General features: G+C 35.2%; 1 protein-coding gene across 5 annotated transcripts in view; it reads right to left on the bottom strand.

Annotated features, from left to right (window-relative positions):
* The window catches only part of LOC149794367 (uncharacterized), a 396,171-nt gene that overhangs the window by 12,511 nt on the left and 363,269 nt on the right, over positions 1 to 20,391 (bottom strand). For all 5 annotated transcript variants that reach the window (XM_089968539.1, XM_089968538.1, XM_089968537.1 and 2 more), the window contains 2 exons: positions 11,134 to 11,230; positions 4,307 to 4,453 (listed from right to left, as the gene is read on the bottom strand). In XM_089968539.1, coding sequence (XP_089824665.1) covers positions 4,307 to 4,453; positions 11,134 to 11,230 — 244 coding nt within the window. The remainder of the gene's footprint in view (positions 1 to 4,306; positions 4,454 to 11,133; positions 11,231 to 20,391) is intronic.

A 20,391-nucleotide genomic window follows, 5' to 3' on the forward strand; every position in this document is an offset into this window, starting at 1 on the left:
TATAATGCAATTCCAAATCTGAGTCCATGCAAACCAGTGACATCTTGCAATTTGAGGAAAAATGTCTGAGAATTCTGGACCATCCAACAGCATTATTGCCCAAGTTCCACTTGTCACAGAACACTATAAATTTCTTATGCCTAAATTTTGTTTTTCCTCATGGTATTTTGAACCAAAAGACCCTAACTTGCAAGTGTTTTGAAAAATTGCATATTCTAAGTAAAACCATGTATGTAATGTACTACAGTTCATGGTAGGCATGACTATATGTATATCGAACACAATAGTCATGACTGTATGTATTTGCCACACAATAGTCATGACTGTATGTATTTGCCACACAATAGTCATGACTGTATGTATTTGCCACACAATAGTCATGACTGTATGTATTTGCCACACAATAATCATGACTGTATGTATTTGCCACACAATAGTCATGACTGTATGTATTCGCCACACAATAGTCATGACTGTATGTATTTGACACACAATAGTCATGACTGTATGTATTTGCCACACAATAGTCATGACTGTATGTATTTGCCACACAATAGTCATGACTGTATGTATTCGCCACATAATAATCATGACTGTATGTATTTGCCACACAATAGTCATGACTGTATGTATTTGCCACACAATAGTCATGACTGTATGTATTCGCCACACAATAGTCATGACTGTATGTATTCGCCACACAATAATCATGACTGTATGTATTTGCCACACAATAGTCATGACTGTATGTATTTGCCACACAATAGTCATGACTGTATGTATTCGCCACATAATAATCATGACTGTATGTATTTGCCACATAATAATCATGACTGTATGTATTTGCCACACAATAATCATGACTGTATGTATTTGCCACACAATAGTCATGACTGTATGTATTTGCCACATAATAATCATGACTGTATGTATTTGCCACATAATAATCATGACTGTATTTGCCACACAATAGTCATGACTGTATGTATTTGCCACACAATAGTCATGACTGTATGTATTCGCCACACAATAATCATGACTGTATGTATTTGCCACACAATAATCATGACTGTATGTATTTGCCACACAATAGTCATGACTGTATGTATTTGCCACACAATAGTCATGACTGTATGTATTTGCCACATAATAATCATGACTGTATGTATTTTCCACACAATAATCATGACTGTATGTATTTGCCACACAATAGTCATGACTGTATGTATTTGCCACACAATAGTCATGACTGTATGTATTCGCCACACAATAGTCATGACTGTATGTATTTGCCACACAATAATCATGACTGTATGTATTTGCCACACAATAGTCATGACTGTATGTATTTGCCACACAATAGTCATGACTGTATGTATTTGCCACATAATAATCATGACTGTATGTATTTGCCACATAATAATCATGACTGTATGTATTTGCCACACAATAATCATGACTGTATGTAGTTTCCACACAATAATCATGACTGTATGCATTTTTCACACAATAATCATGACTGTATGTATCTTCCACACAATAATCATGACTGTATGTACTTTCCTACAAGAATCATGACTGTATGTATTTTCCACACAATAATCATGCCTGTATTTTTCACACAATAGTCATGACTGCATGTATTTTATATATTCTTGTTAAGACTGCATGTATTTTCCACACAATAATCATGCCTGTATGAATTTGTCACACAATAATCATGCCTGTATGAATTTTCCACACAATAATCATGACTGTATGTATTTTCCACACAATAATCATGCCTGTATGTATTTGCCACATAATAATCATGACTGTATGCATTTTCCACAAAATAATCATGCCTGTATTTTTCACACAATAGTCATGACTGTATGTATTTTCCACACAATAATCATGACTATATGTATTTTCCACACAATAGTCATGACTATGTATTTTCCACACAACAGTCATGACTGTACATATTTGCCACATAATAATCATGACTAAGTATTGTGCACACAATAGTCATGACTGCATGTATTTTCCACACAATAGTCATGATTGCATGTATTTTCCACACAACAGTCATGACTGTATGTAATTTTCACACAATAGTCATGACTGTATGTATTTTCCACACAATAAGCATGACTATGTATTTTCCACGCAACAGTCATCACTGTACATATTTTCCATGCAATAATCATGACTGTATGTATTTTCCACACGATAATGACTGTATGTATTTTTCACACAACAGTCATGACTGTACAGATTTGCCACATAATAATCATGACTGTATGTATTTTTGCACACAACAGTCATGACTGCATGTATTTTCCACACAACAGTCATGACTGTATGTATTTTCCACACAATAATCATGACTGTATGTATCTTCCACACAACAGTCATGACTGTACATATCTGCCACATAATAATCACGACTGTATGTATTTTGCACACAACAGTCATGACTGTATGTAATTTTCACACAACAGTCATGACTATGTATTTTCCACACAATAATCATGACTGTATGTATTTTCTACACAATAATCATGACTGTATGTATTTTCCACACAATAATCATGACTGTATGTATTTTCCACACAATAATCATGACTGTATGTATTTTCCACACTAGTCATGACTGTACATATTTGGCACACAATAATCATAACTGGACATATTTTCCACGTAAGTCATGACTGTACATATTTGCCACATAATAATCATGACTGTATGTATTCTGCACACAACAGTCATGACTGTATGTATTTTTGCACACAACAGTCATGACTGCATGTATTTTCCATACAATAGTCATGACTATATGTGATTTCCACAAAATAGTCATGACTGTATGTATTTTCCACATAATAGTCATCACTGTATTTTCCACACAATAATCATGACTATGTATTTTCCACACAATAATCATGACTGTAGGTATTTTCCACACAATAATCATTACTGTATGTATTTTCCACACAATAATCATGACTGTATGTATTTTCCACACAACAGTCATGACTGTACATATTTGGCACACAATAATCATAACTGGACGTATTTTCCACATAAGTCATGACTGTACATATTTGCCACATAATAATCATGACTGTATGTATTCTGCACATAACAGTCATGACTGCATGTATTTTCCACACAATAGTCATGACTATATGTAATTTCCACAAAATAGTCATGACTGTATGTATTTTCCACACAATAGTCATGACTGTATGTATTTTCCACACAATAATCATGACTGTATGTATTTTCCACACAATAGTCATGACTGTACATATGTGCCCCACAATAATTATGATTGTATGTATTCTGCACACAATAGTCATGACTGTATGTATTCTGCGCACAATCGTCATGACTTTGTATTTTCCACATCATAGTCATGACTATGTATTCTGCACACAATAGTCATGACTATGTATTTTCCACACAATAGTCATGACTATATATATTTTTTTGACAATAGTCATGAATGTACATATTTTCCACACAACAGTCAGACCTGTATGTATTTTCCACACAACAGTCATGCCTGTTTGTATATTTGCACACAAGTCATGCCTGTATGTATATTTGCACACAACATTCAAGACTATGTATTTTCCACATCATCGTCATGACTATGTATTCTGCACACAACAGTCATGCCTGTATGTAGTTTCCACACAAGAGTCATGCCTGTATGTATTTTTCACACAAGTCATGACTGTATGTATTTTCCACATCACAGTCATGACTGTATGTATTTTTCACAGAATAGTCAAGACTGTACATATTTTCCACACAATAATCTTGCCTGTATTTATTTTCCTACACAATGGTCATGTCTGTATGTATTCTGCACGCAACATTCATGACCGTATGTATTTTTCACACAACAGTCATGCCTGTATTTTCCACACAATAGTCATGCATTTATGTATTTTTGCAAACAACAGTCATGACTGTATTTTCCACACTATAGTCATGCCTGTATTTTCCACACTATAGTCATGCCTGTATGAATTTTTGCACACAACAGTCATGACTGTATTTTCCACACAATTTGCATTTTACTAATCCATGTTACAAGTAAAACAAGTGACTGATTGCATGCACTTCATATCAATTTACATGGCTGACAATGAATAAAGTCAGTTCTCACAGAATTTAGATCAATCTCACTGAACATTTTTTCAAACTGTACAGCCTGACACTTTGTGATATGTCAATGCTATACGGAGTTAAATGCGCATTAAGAACATGGAGATATACTAACTACAGTAAAATACTAATAATATGGAACCTGTTGTTTCTGTTTTTCTCGAAGTTTAATTTCTTGATTTATAAGCTCCTCTCGTAACTGTGTTTCTTCTTGCAACCTCCTTTCCAATATTTCTCTCTTCTGTCGTTCCTCATGTAAGGCCACCATCTCAGCCTCTCTGCGTTTTACCTGCAAAGAAAATGTCATATTTATGACCTTGAACTTTCATAATTTTAGGAATTAATGATCTTGATTTTCAACATTTTAATCTTGTTATCACATTAATATTTGATATTTTATCTTCTGCTCAGCTGGGGTCATCCAATTTTTAAACTATATCCAATGCATGAAATTTTAATAGAGGATTTGCAATCACATATTGGTGCTTGTGTGCCTGTGTCATATTTCCACTAATCTGTGCGCATGCAGGTAATCTGTGCACCCAAGTTTCTTTTATCAGTACACTTTATGCTTAATTTATCTGATGTCCATGTCTGTAGACAAAATTTTGCTTTTCTCCACACAGATTGTCCTTAACACAATAACCCTTGGAGGTTTTTGTTGTTTTCGTCTGAAATTGAGTAGGAAACACATTCTGAAAGCTATTTCTGAATACATCCAAATACATCAACTTCCAGGTAATCTTCCAATAACATAATGCCTAGTTGTGTTAGAAATACCGTTTTTCATTGGCTATTTGGCTTGCACATGATCAGAAGGGTAAAAGTTGGGAGTTCTTCCTTCTTTTTTTTGCTAAACAGACCCATTATTTTCGTATTGAGACCACTCTTTATTCAAAATGCCCATCTTATCCTACTTTTTGCAAAGGTTTATCTGTCTATTTGCAGTTGATACTGGTCTGCCTTAGATCTGAGACCAAAAAGTCTAAAATCCAGACACAAAATCGGATTCCGACCACAGGCAAATTTTGGGTGGAAAAAAAATCAGGTCCAAACAATGAGGTTTTTCCCTTTGTATTTTGTAGTGCAACTAGAACTTCCAGATTATCTGGTATCATTGTAGAGCTACATCTGTCTACCTTTCTACAATATCACCCACTTTAGTGTATCATACATGACCTTGACACTACAGAGCTTGGCAGCTGGCTACTACCTTCTGCCACATAAACTCGTCAACAGGGGTTAATGTGTTAACAAGGATTTTTTATTTATTTTTAAAAATCGTCAAGGAATTGCTAAATTTGCAATTTATGTGTAATGTCGATGCACAAGTGATTAAACATGCAAGGAATATTCAAATTTGGTGACATCATCAAAATGCACCCATTAACACATTAACCCCTGGAGGTTTTTGTCATTTTGATCTGAAATTCAAGTAGGATACACATTTTGAAAGCTATTTCTGAATACATCCTAAAACACTAACTTCCTGGTGATTTTCCAATAACCTAATGCCTAGTTGTGTTAGAAACATCGTTTTTCATTGGCTAATTGGCTTGCACATGAGCAGAAGGGTAAAAGTTGGATTTTATATATATTTTTTAAGTATTTTTTTGCTTAACGGACCCAATATTTTCATATTGAGACCACTCTTTATTCCAAATGCCCATCTTTTCCTACTTTCTGCAAAGGTTCATCTGTCTGTCTGCAGTTCATTCCGGTCTGCCTTAGATCTGAGACCAAAAAGTTTAAAATCTGGAGAAAAAATTGGATTCTGACCATGGGCAAAATTTGGGTGGAAAAAAAAATCGGGTTTCCCTCTGTATTTTGTTGTTGTTGTTGTTGTAGGGTTTAACGCCATTTTTCAGCACAAGATAGGCCATATATGGCGGCCAGTATAACTGGTGGAGGAAGAACCCTGGAAAACCCAGGAAAGAACCACCGACCCACGAGAAGCTACTGGCAGGCTTTCCCATGTACCCAAGCTAGCCGAGCCTTGGACTCGAACATACGCAGACAGAGGTGAGATGGCAGTGATCCGGAACGGTGAGCGCTTTAGACCACTCGGCCACTCGGGGCCCACTGTATTTTGTTTAGTCCAACTTGAAATTCCAGATAATTTGGTATCATTGTAGAGCTACATCTGTCTACCTTTCTATAATATCACCCACTTTTGTGTATCATACAGGACCTTGACGCTACAGAGCTCGGCAGTAGGCTACTACCTCCTGCCATGCAAACTTGTCACCAGGGGTTAATGTGTTAAAGATGTGCAGGTCTACTAGAAAAATAGAATTAAAGTTGACCAGGTCTACTGGAAAAATAGTATTAAAGTTGCCCATGTCTACTGGAAAAATAGTATTAAAGTTGCCCAGGTCTACTGGAAGAAAAAGTATTAAAGCTGTCCAGGTCTACTAGAAAAATAGAATTAAAGTTGCCCAGACCTACTGGAAAAACAGAATTAAAGTTGCACAGATTTACTGGAAAAAAAGAATTTAAGTTGCATAGATCTACTAGAAGAAAAAGAATTTAAGATGCATAGATCTACTGGAAAAAAGAATTTAAGTTGCACAGATTTACTGGAAAAAAATAATTTAAGTTGCATAGATCTACTGGAAAGAAGAATTAAAATTGCACCAATCTGCTGGAAAATGAGAGATTGACATTTTTCATGTTGAATACAAGACGACATATTGCTTTTATGATAATTACAACAAAAACAAATTAAAAGATGAAACAGAAACACAAATTTCACTTGACAAAACTTGTCTTATTGACATTAGTTATCAGGTATTACAGACACTTTCTTTGATCAAAATTTCATCAAATTTTGTTATTTACAGCTACTAAGAATGTTGTTTGGAATGAAGATTTAACAAAACATCTGACCTCTTATTAAAAATAGAGAATTTCATGAGGTTGATTCAAAATGTCCGGGTAGTAACCACCATTTTCAATAATAAAACAAGCAAGCAATATTTCATTTATCAATTTAGATAGTGATTTTCTTCACATTCAACAAACGGGGGGGGGGGGGAATTTATGTTTTTTTTCTAGTTTAAAAAGGGATTCTTACCTGACCCAACATCATCAGTGAGTTCAGGAGTTTTCATGAGTTATCTAGGCATGAGTTATCAAAGGTGTGGTGTATACAGTACATATCGATACATATAAAGAATACAGTGACAAACAAATATTATTTATTGTTAATGAAGATTAAATGTAACATTTAAAAGGAAAATATTGTTTCAAACTGATTTTCCACTCTTAGCATTAAAAAAAAATAATACACAGTTACAGGGTGAATTGTTTTGCACTAATATTTCATATGATAGGACCCAAAAAAAATTATGGAACTGTAAAATTGATTTTATTTTAACAGAGCTGTTACAAACTGAAGCAATTCTGCTACTATCATTGTATTGTAGTGTAAAAAGAATCTGTCAACAAAGGTTTTTTTAACGATAAAAGGGTCCTGCTTAATTTTCTATTTCTGCTGATCAAGTGATTAAACAAGCTGACACTGACAACTAGGATGAAAATACTGGGAAATGATGTGAAATAGTACTCAAAATGGTGGCCAGACAAAATGGTAGCGGGCAAAATGGTACGGACAAAATGGCATGGACAAAATGTTAAGTGGACATAATGGTATTGGACAAATTGGCATGGATAAAATGGTGCGGACAAAATGGTATTGGACAAAATGGTACTAGGATTAAATGGTACAGACAAAATGGTACGACTACAATTTTATTAATATAAAATGTAAAACAAACAGACAAGTTTTTACTAAATAACCTTAATAGGCTGCTATTGTGAGCTGACCATGGATGATTTATAATAATTATCTGTACAAACAATTTTAAAATAAAAAAGCATTTCAAGATAAATAAAGTGCAAACTATAAAGCTACATGACAAATGACAAGTACAAAACCTCTGACTACTATAAAATATTTTAGAAATAGAAAAAATAAACTAAAAAATGTCACACATCCAAGGCATACTCAAATAAAATTTATCATATGAGGTCAAACTTTTTAACCTAGTTGCAGTCAGATAACATTTATACTGAGCACTCTAGCAATGTCTCCCAAATATGTAACCGGATCTCGGTTATTGTAATCGACCACTATGGTGTGAAGTGCTTCGTTGACGTGAACATGTTTTCTTCTTCTTTCCGGTTGTTGTTCCCAGTTCCATTTGATGACGCTGAAGTTGTGTGCTATGCTGCTCCTGTTGTAGTTTTCGCGCCAATTTTGTGAGTCAGATGAGCAAAACCAACAATGTTGTTAAAAGCATTGTGCCAACCCTCGAGTGCATTGTTGCTGCGAGGTAGGTTATCGATGCATCTAGAATATTGGTTCCACAACTGAATTGTGAATCTTGGTGTACCTCTTCTTCCTCTCCTTGGTCTTCCGATGAAGTTGTCCTCCATGTAATCACATATTACTTCAATTTATCGGTATGCTGGATCTGCAGTCAGAATTTCGAAGACTTCTATTATGCTATCTGTTGGAATAAATGCTAGAGCAAGAAGACACTTGACAAGAAGCGCGAAACCAGGTTCATCTCTATAATGTTCTGAAAAACCTTCTGACTGCAGTTTGCTCCAGACGCACTGACCGAAGTGAAACATGCATCCAGTTACTGTTGCCATCGGAAATATATTCTGAAAAGCTCTAATTGCTGCCAATTCAAAATCAAATACAACAGTAACTGGATCTAAACCTGCATGCACGGTGAGAATTTCTTGAAGGAGTTGTTGATATGCTTGTTCAGTTTTTTCAGACAGTAATGCATACACTGCAGGAAAAACTTTGCCATTGAAAAAGCCATGTATCATGTAGAGTTGATCGTATCCACTTAGGCTGACTCGAAATGTGCCATCGGCAAACCAATGTTGGCATCTCGAAAGGAAATCCAGATCATTGTCGGCTGCAAAAATGTTATCTCGGTTGACACGGATGAATGGGTGGTTGCTCTGTGTCTGAGAATAAACCATAATGTCTTGTTGATCATTCGGTCCAGCCATTTGACGATGCCTTCGTACATCTCGTGATAAGGTTGCTCGTTCTGGAAGTAGACGAGCGGCTGCAACTGCAACACTCAGCAATTCATTGTGAATAATCAATTGTGTTGCTTCTTCGGTTGTTTCTGCTCTCCTTTTCATGTTGGCATGAGCTGTTTCAACCTCGACTTGCCCATGCGTTACCATGTGATTATGAACTCCAACTTCAAGAACAATTACATTCGCTTGTGTATGAATTCGTGCCTTGCACGTTCTTCTCTCACAATGCCAGAGCTCCTTGCCATCACTGCCATCGGTGTTCTTGGTAAATAAATAACCATGAAATACAAGTTTGCGAGTCCCTTTTTGAGAAGTAACATATTCTAACATGATGAAAATTTTTTACAAGTTTAAAAATTAAATAATCAAGACAATAAAGTCCTCTTAAAATGATATACAACTGTTTTCAGTTTTAGATTCAGACTACAAAAATTAAGGCACCCCACATGTTAGCACGCAGTTCACTTTGATCGATAAGCTCTATATGCTGTACAATACTGTTGTAACTCAGACTGCAATGTAGTTTTTTCTACTCTAAACTGTCAGCTTTGTCTGATGCCAGATTGGCTATATTTTAAGTTCAACTCGTGCAGTTCAGAAAATGTCACTCGCATGAGCTGTGAAAAGTTTGCACGGCAGACCGTCACTAAATATATGCAATATACACAGGTCTCGTATGTCTTACCAGGCTTTTGTAGGGTGTCACTTTTCCGCTAATTGCAAATGCCACAATTGCTGAAATATATTGTCTGCGCTTTTTTGACATGCGTGCAAACGATGGGACACCAAAAATTAAGTGTATGTAAAAGAAAACAGTCATTAAAATTGCATTGAATTACTATTTGGTATTGTTGCATTTTGTAGATTTGGCATAAGTTATTTGCAGTTTCACTTTATTTTTTTAAAATAAAATACAATTAACATTTCTGAAGTTACATGAATTTAATAAAAATCATTTGTATTGGTATCTTTTTCAGTTAGTTTATGGATGCGTGAATATTTTAATATGTGTATAAAAATTAAATTTTATTATGATTTTAGGTAATTATTATTTTCATTAGCAATTGAAATTCTAATATATGTACCATTTTATACCGTTTTGTCCCATACCATTTTGTCTGCAATATTTAAACCATATCATTTTGTCTATACCAATTTAAATCCTAGTACCACTTTGTCCCATACCATTTTGTCCGCACCATTTTATCCATACCAATTTGTCCAATACCATTATGTCCACTTAACATTTCGTCCATACAATTTTGTCCGTACCATTTTGTCCTAGTACCCTCAGAATGAAATCTCATCATTAATTTATTTGTTAATTATGCCGTATTCACCAATATCAGGGGAGTCTCGTGGGAGGTAGCAACTAAAACTGGCTGGTTTTGGGTCAAGATTTGTCCCTGCTCTTACCTTGCATGATCGCATAAAACACAATGAAAGTAGTAACATTGTCTTTATTTTATCATCAAAGCATACTGCAATAAACAATCAACATAATATCTTTAAAATATTTTTAATATGTAAAATTTATATTAATATCTAAAACATTGAGGGAAAAATTATTTATTTTGATGATTTCCTTGTAAAAGCCATTTCTCTTGTTGCTGTTGTTCTGAGCACCACCATCAGTGGGAGAATAACAAGTGATATAACTATTATTATTTACCTAAATCTGAGTTGCCTCCCTTGAAATAACTGACAAAGGCCATTGAAATAGTACTTCAGTTACTAATTTGGTAAAAACATCAATTAGTTTTAGTAATACAAACTGTTTTTTGGTAAATGTGAATGGAAACTATGCCATAAACATGGTGGGTTGAAATCCCTCCAAACTGAAATTGAAATTTTAAGGAAAGAAAGAATTTTTTAAAAACTCGTAAGATACAGCACCTGATCCTCAATTATCTTCATCTTTTCCACCTGAGCTTGGGCGAGAAGCCGTTCTAACTCAGCCAGTTTCTCCAGCTGATCATCTCCACTGCTCAGGCTGAAAAATGCAATATTCACAAAATTTACAAATAAAACTAGTTGCCTGGAAGTGAATTGTAATCTTTGCAAATATTTTGAAAAGTTTTTCCTTTCCACTGGAACTTAACTTTAAATTGGCACGGTATCGCCAGGACTGTGCTGACCTATATTTTAAAAATATGCTTATTTGCTTATATACAAACATAATAATTCTCATCATATATTGGAAGTGACGGATTACTGCAAAGTGTCTCAGCTCATAAATTTTGTCTTATCCCCTTTCAATAAAAGTTGTATAGAAAAAGACATAATATGGCATTGTACGTACAACCTGTCCTTCAGACTGCAAGAAAATCACAGAATTGTGTCCACAAAAGTAGCTTTGTATTATATATAAAGAAAAAAAAACCTGTGATCAGTCTGGTTGCTGCATACTGAGTTATACGAGGTGTATGGTTTCTAGCCTTGCCAATTTTTAAATATGGATTTTTGTTCACTCACTGCATGCACAAAGCAGCAGCACATGGACAGGGGTAGAGGGCATCTAGAGTCCTCAGACCATAGATTTGACCACAGTACCTGTACATAAAGTGTTAATTCTCTACATCATTACAATGTTGATGAGTCTTGTCAGGAAGCTGTGTGGTTTACAAAAGTAATCTTAGCTATGACAAAATGAAAATCTATTTTATACTGCTATCTGTTACAACTGCTGGAATAGTTTAATATTCTGAATGTTTCATACATTGTATTCAGCATCTCTATTAAGTGACACCTATTTTACCACAATGCCACACTGACAGTATAGAGTCTATTTTACCACAATGCCACACTGACAGTATAGAGTCTATTTTACCACAATGCCACACTGACAGTATAGAGTCTATTTTACCACAATGCCACACTGACAGTATAGAGTCTATTTTACCACAATGCCACACTGACAGTATAGAGTCTATTTCAAGATGGACGTTGTATGGCTGAAATGACCAGCTGAATTCAGTTATATGTGGCACACACTAAGCTTAATGAGAAATATAAGCTTTTATGTCAGTTTGATTATTTTTGTCCTAGGCAGATGTGTGTATGAAGACAGTTATTATAATAATAATCACAAACAGCCATTCTTATGAAAGAAGAATTTAATGTATATTGAGGTCAGTCCATGTGCATTCACGCACAATGTGTATTGCCATATTTGCACATAAATGTGTCTTGTGTATCATATGGCAATGTTATTATATTTGTAGCTGGTACAGGGAGTCAGTGGGTTGAAACCCCTGTACTTTGGTCAGTGCAGATGTTGATTTCTGGGACAGTACTGGTTAATGTAGTGCAAGGGGCCAAAGGTTCTGAACCAACAGATCTCTAAGATAGGGAGGTTCTTTAGGGATCCTCAAGCAGGCTAGGTGGAACAATCCACACAAGGTCATTCCTGAACCATTTATCAAAAGCTTTGGATCAAAAGCATCTGTGGTAACTGCCTGGAAGCCAGTATTATGCATGTTCATATGAGGGTCTAGTTGTTTGTTCTAGTTATTCCTAATAAAGTACAGACGCAGATCGGATGGAGCATTATGAGATGGCAGATCTGGGTCTGTGCAGTTTGCAGTTGGACTGGACTTGGAAGTAAGCATAGATGGTAAATTGAAAATACCCAAGTATAATAACCTTATCTACACTTGCATATATATATATATATAGAGTGCACCCACTTATGAAGTGTATGCTCAATTCTTTTGTTGAATTAATCCACTAGGAGATTTTGTATTGTTTTTGTGGGTTTTAATGGAGTTTTTAACACATTATTGACTATATCTTGCTGCAGAAATGGGGACTGCGTGCCTTTATCAACAACTCACCAAGAAAGCCATGCCATGCAATGTTTGGGTGGGCAATGAACCCACAACTTTTGGATTTGAAGTCTGATACTTTACTGACTGAGCAAGTGCAAGCTTCCTACCAAGAGGTGAAAGTCAATACTATCTGCAGTTTGGTAGACCATGTCAAATATAGTCAGGTGTGATTAAATACATTACAAAACTATGTAACTGTCTTGATCAGTGTAACAGTCCTTTAGATTGTTCTTGTGCCAGTGGGCCAACTGGTCCATCAGCATAAACAAATATGTGGCAGACTTACAATAAATTAGATTTTTATTCATCCACACCCCACCCCCTCTGAAAACTAAAATAATCCAAAACTGTAATAATGTTTTCTTTTTCTGGCTTGCAGCTCTTCTATTCTTTTTAAGGTTCAGTCACACAAGAGTTTAACTTGTATTAAATTTCTTAAGATCTGATCTTGCTGCACAGTTGTGTTAAAGTCTTGGTTTGGTTAATTAACATTTGATGAGTGTGGGTACATTAATATCAAACAATTTAAAATATCATATTTACCATTTATACACTCCTATAAGCCACAAAGAACACAGACCTGTGGTATTACCAGAATTATGCCTGTTTAAGTATGAGATCAGAGTTTTGCAAAGACAGAGCAAATTACTGAGAACTGATTTTTAATTTTTAAATATCATTCATGAGCACTTATGCAAATTGTAAACAACCTGTCATTTAGGTCAACTTACACCTTATGTTTATATCATTCGTGGGATTGCTATTCCAAGAATGTGCACACAGTAATGATGGAGATGATCCAAATGTTACATTTCCTGTACAAGTTCACTCAAACTGAATTTGTTATAAAACACCTGCATAGTACGGTCTTTAAGTTTAGATTTAAAAACACTTGCATAGTATGGTCTCTAAGTTCAGACTTAAAAACACCTGCATAGTATGGTCTCTAAAATCAGACTTAAAAACACCTGCATAGTATGGTCTCTAAAATCAGACTTAAAAACACCTGCATAGTATGGTCTCTAAGTTCAGACTTACAAACACCTGCATAGTATGATCTCTAAAATCAGACTTAAAAACACCTGCACAGTATGGTCTCTAAGTTCAGACACACCTGCACAGTATGGTCCCTAAAATCAGACTTAAAAACACCTGCATAGTATGGTCTTTAAATTCAGAATTTAACACCAGCACAGTTTGGTCTTTAAGTTCTGAGCTTCAGTTTTGTGCATCAGAAGTCAATCATTATAATATACAAGTCAAACATTTCACCAGAATTTTTTTAATAAAAAAATACAAAAATAAATTTATAATTTTGTGAAAGATATAGAATTCAATAGGTACGACTGTGAGATAGCCCAAAATTGTAAGATTTCTCCTCCCTTTGAAAAATCACAGGCATGCTGGTCTGCCATTGCATGATTTACCAGACTTTTCTGTTACTATCAAAAAATCAATGCAGATCTTGGTTATTTAAACTCTAGCTTACTGCCCACATTCTTTTCCGCACAACGTCTTGTTAATCACATACAGGTGTTCCATTTTAACATGGAATAATGGAGGCAGGAAGCAACTGCATTCAGTAATGGAATTACATCACATTTTTTATCATGTTCTCTGTTTACCACATTTCTTCCTATAGAGTACCACATGTCTTGCATGCAAGGAAAGGAAACAGGAATGAGCTATCAGTAATGGACATTTTATGTTAACATACATTTCTGCTTTTGTTCAAAAGCTGGGGTTGGGATATTGTTGCAATTTTCTAAAGTTAAACTTTTTAAACCACTGAGGATCCATCCCACCCTGACTGCACTAAATTGCTAAAACTTCTTCATAGCTAAAATTTCCCTCTGTATTGTAATGTGCAACTTCCCTCTATACTGTAAATTGTGACCCAAAGCTAGTAAATTGGGACTTCCTCTATACATGTACTTATGTTTAAAGCAAGTTATTAATCAGGGTTCCATCAAACCAACCTCACAAATCAGGCCTCCATTATATATGGTAATGCCATTAATGTGTAAACCAAACTCATAAAATTAATTAGGACTCTCTCAACACAGTAATGTGTAAACCAAGCTGGTAAATCAAGACTCCCTCTATACAGTTATGTGTAAATGAAGCTCAAAAATTAGGACTCCCTCTATACAAATACATAGTAATGTGTAAACCAAGCTAGTCAATCAGGACTCCCTTTGTACAGTAATGTGTAAATCAAGCTAAAAAATTAGGACTCCCTCAACACATTAATGTGTAAACCAATCTAGTAAATCAGGACTCCCATTATATACACTGCTCCGGTGGCCCAGTGGTTAGAGCGTCTGCCTTGGATGCAAGAGGTTGTAGGTTCAAACCCTGGCGAAGTCATACGAAAGACTTATAAAAATGGTACTAACAGATGCCTCACTAGGCACTTGGCATTAAGGGGTTAGTGGTAGGACTCAGGCTGGCCTGGTGTAAGGATAATGTGACTGGGTGGGACATGATGCAATTTGTCTGTTGCATGATGCCCTAGTGCTAGTCATTGCTATAAACTACCAGACTGCAGATATCATAGTCATCTGACTTAACTTTTAAAAAAAATGCTACATTCAAAATCCAACACACACACACACACACACACACACACACACACACACCCTCTATACAGTAATGTGTAAACCAATCTAGTAAATCAGGACTCCCTCTATAAATAAACATGTTAAACAAGTTTGTAAATCAGGACTCCCTCTATACAGTAATGTGTAAACCAAGCTCATAAATCAGGACTCCCTCTATACAGTAATGTGTAAACCAAGCTCATAAATCAGGACTCCCTCTATACAGTAGTGTGTAAACCAAGCTCATAAATCAGGACTCCCTCTATACAGTAATGTGTAAACCAAGCTCATAAATCAGGACTCCCTCTATAGAGTAATGTGTAAACCAAGCTCATAAATCATGACTCCCTCTATACAGTAATGTGTAAACCAGGCTCATAAATCAGGACTCCCTCTATACAGGAATGTGTAAACCAAGTTCATAATTCAGGACTCCCTCTATACAGTAATGTGTAAACCAAGTTCATAAATCAGGACTCCCTCTTTATAGTAATGCGTAAACCAAGCTCATAAATCAGGACTCCCTCTATACAGTAATGTGTAAACCATGCCTGTAAATTAGAACTCCCCGTTATACCAATCAATTACTTGTCCCCCCAAAAGTTACAGCGAAGGATTGAGAGGAAGATAGATTGTTGTCAGACCAGCTTTTTCCACAGAACATGTTCTGGCGAAAAGTAGACAAAACAGCCATTTCAAGCAAAGCGAATACTCTCCTTCTCAAAATGAAACTCTGACAAAAAGATCTGGATCCATCTCTAATATTGGAATAAAGGTACACACATGTATGTGCCATACTTCAATACAGCATTCAACTGGGTTACCATTGCATGGACAGTTTTACAAGGTAATGAAATCTGGAGGTTCAGTAATAAAAGACCTTGACTGATGCAGACACAGGTGTGTTATTTACATAGGCAGTTTGTTTTTAGCTTGTTAAAATAAACAATCTACCACTGACAGAATTCATTAAATTTGTATTTTGTCATTCAAAGTATCCTGCAAACAATACAAATTGCTAAGGTAACAGGCATTTAAGCATAAAACCTGTTAAAGTGACATTTCTGTTGGTACTTAATTCGTGGACTGAGAAAGGAGCAGTACATGTAGTTTCCCAAGATCAATGATTCTATGTTGGATCCAAAGTCTTTGTAGCAACCAGAAAATAAAAATAAAACTGTATAAAAAAAATTTAAAATAATTAACCACTTAGCTAAAATATTCACTGCAAATATGCATGCCTTTTCAAAAGAAATAATAATTAATGTTGAACACATTAGTTGTTGCTGTTGTTGTAGGGTTTAACGCCATTTTTCAGCACACGATAGGCTATACATGGCGACCAGTATTAATAATGGAGGAAGAACCAGGAAAATCCCCAGAAAGAACCACCGACCCTTGAGAAGCTACTGGCAAGCTTTCTCACATACCCATATTGGCTGAATCCAAGACTCGAACCCACGCAGACAGAGGTTAGATGGCAGTGATCCATAACGGAGAGCACTTTAGACCACTCGGCCACTCGGGGCCCCCACATTAGTAGTAGTAGTAGTAGTAGTTGTAGCAGCAGTAGCAGTAATAATAATAATAATATTAAAAATAATAATAATAATAATAATAAAGACTTTATTTAGAGAAGGTAACTCAATTAGTTACAGAACTAATCTACCTTGAGGCCTTCTATCTGTTATGTACAATATATACAGTATATACAACATGATGTGAAGAATCTGGCTTGACACTAAATAATTAAGTGATTTAAAAAAATCAATGTATCAAGCCTGGAACACATGCACACAGGCATCTTTGAACGCATAAACATATGTAAAATATAAAATATCATCCTGCATTGAAAACTTCAACTGTGAATAGTCATACAAAAGCATATAAATTTTGCATTATTTTACACAATGTCTTGAAGTGGTTGTATACGTATGGTAAAGAAGAACATTTTATTCATTATAGATACTGTCAAAACCAGCTAGCAGGAATGTGAAAATGAAGTGGGTTACTTTAACTTCTTATTATCTCAAAATGACTCAATGTCTGTATTCATGTGATGATCAGCAAGGATCACACCCTTGGCACTTAATGTAACACAGTTACACCCTTGGCACTTAATCTAACAAAGCTCCCCTGAATATGTAATTCATCTCGAACACCATGTGGCAAGGAGATTCATAAATAAATTTTAACAACAAAAAAAGGAATCATCAAAATGCAGAAGTAAAACTGTTCTATTTTTCCTGTACTATTATGTTCTCAGATTTAGTCACATACCAAAATTCTTAATGAGTTAATGAACAGTTTAAGTTTCTATGGTAAATATTAGTAAGCTCTTAATTAAAATAATGACTGGCTTGATCAATTAATTTATATTTTCAATCCTTATTTGTATTCTAATTCGCTTAAAAAGATGGAAATTTGATTTCAAACCATATTATATATATGTTATATATATTAACTAAATTGGTATGACACAATCTAAGCTGCCGCCTTCCAGATTGTTCTTTATGTTGCCCTAATGTTTCCTCATAATCTCCAATTAGATCAAGTTCCCTTCCCTAAAGTTGCTGTTGTTACATGGGTTTAACACCATTTTTCAGCACATGACAGGATATACATGACAGCCAGTATATTTGTTGGAGGAAAAATCTGGGAAAACAATAGGCAAGAACCACCAACCCTTGTGAAACCACTGGCAAACTTTCTCACACATCAATGTTGGCAAAGCCTGCAACACCAATCCACATGGACAGAGGTGACATGTCAGTGACCCGTAAATGTTAATGTCTTAGACCACTCTGCCACCTAAGGCTGCTCACTAAAGTTAGCCCACATACTGAACCAACACCTATGAACACAAGGAAAACTGGATACCATGGAAGTTCAACTGGTAGAGTGTTAGAATCATAATCCAAAGGTCACAAGTTCAATACCTGAGCAGACCAGCTTGGGTTGGCTGCCTTGGGGAAAGGCACTCAGCTCCCATTTCCTTGCCATGATGTAGCCAACAATATGTTGAATTGCTGTTAAAACCAAACAACTAACCAAGAAAACAATGATGCAAAGCATCAATTTGCCAGCAGAAAGTATTGCACTGACAAGAAAGTAGTCAACAAATGATTCAAACACCAAGTGGATTTAGTTCAATGCACTCTTCATCTCAATGTTCAAATGATTCAAACACCAAGTGGATTTAGTTCAATGCACTCTTCATCTCAGTGTTCAAATGATTCAAACACCAAGTGGATTTAGTTCAATGCACTCTTCATCTCAATGTTCATAAAACTGTTACAGTGGCTATAAATAAAGCTGACAAATATCAGTAGATTTACACTGGATAATCCATGTCTTTCCCTTCATTAAGCTGCACAACACTGGTATAAATCAGTCTACATATTTTATTGTACCAGTCACTACCTATTCGTCATGTCCTTAATTATGTATGCACAAATTCAGAAATTGAGACAAGATTCACTTTTGGAATCAAAGAATTATTCAAAGATGTTATGATCTTGGTTTGGGAGATTAAAATGTCATATCTGAGCAAATTCAGTATGAAGAGGTGAATTTGAGAGAAAATATTTAAACAATTGCCTTTTACATGTAATCTGAATTGCAATGATTCCACATAGTATTGTCAAACAATATTAAGGGAGGTAACAACTCTAAGAATAATCGTTTCCTCGTAGAAGTGAAAATGAGTTATGTGTCACAGCCACCGGCATATTCATGTTTTCAAGGACAAATGGCCAACACAAATATTTACTAAAAAGCTACAACGATTTGAAACTCACCATTCTTAGTAATTATGCAGACTGCATGCCATGGACATGAATGGCATAAATCCCTCTAAGCCAAAAATGAGCATATATTCAGCCAAGAAATAACTATATCAATTAAAATCTATTACTCAATCAACTAATTGAACAATTAACCAACAGAAGCAAGATAATCCAAATAAAGTGTATTTTTTTGATGACTTAGAAGTATAAATAAATAGTAGTTTATCAATGGTTGCAAGTCTAAAAGCATCAACAGTATCTGTAACGGAAAGTATCTACTTTAAAAAGAACTAGCCATCATTTGACGTATTTTATATGAAATCCATCTGAGTATGACTATCTAGTGAAGAGTAGTAGTTATAGCATGATAAAGAGGCAATAAAAACCCAGGAACTGATATCTGCCATGTTTTTTTACTGGAAGCAAGAGAGTGTATAATTCTGTAACAGGCTATGTAATAAATGGTGATACAGTAAATGTCTTAAGGTATATTCTTAAAGGAATACAAATGTTGACACAGAACACTGTCAATGGAATCAAAGTGACATCTTGTCAATATAAAGCTCCATACAAAAATGTGGGTTCAATATTCAGTGGTCACAAGTCCGCAAAATGACAATAAAGAAAGCCCATATTCAAATTCTACTAAAGTTATATCAATATACATGTAGTGCTACAAATGACATTTTTATGAAATCCATAATAATAATTACAGGAATTATTATGTGAAAAAGTAGGTGGATTTAAGGATCTGGGACAACTGATTCAGGCATCTGGGTCAACTGATTTAAGCATCTGGGGCAACTGAGTTAAACATCTGGGGCAACTGCTAAATTATAATGCATACTGAAGACTGAAAACTCAAACTAAGGCAATGTGTCATCACACAAGGTTGCATACCAAGCAAGTTAATGCACAGAAAGAGAGGCATTA

This window comes from Sinohyriopsis cumingii, chromosome 8 (genome assembly GCF_028554795.1).
Source record: "Sinohyriopsis cumingii isolate HCF-2022 chromosome 8, ASM2855479v2, whole genome shotgun sequence".
In the NCBI taxonomy this organism is placed as follows: Eukaryota; Metazoa; Mollusca; class Bivalvia; order Unionida; family Unionidae; genus Sinohyriopsis; species Sinohyriopsis cumingii.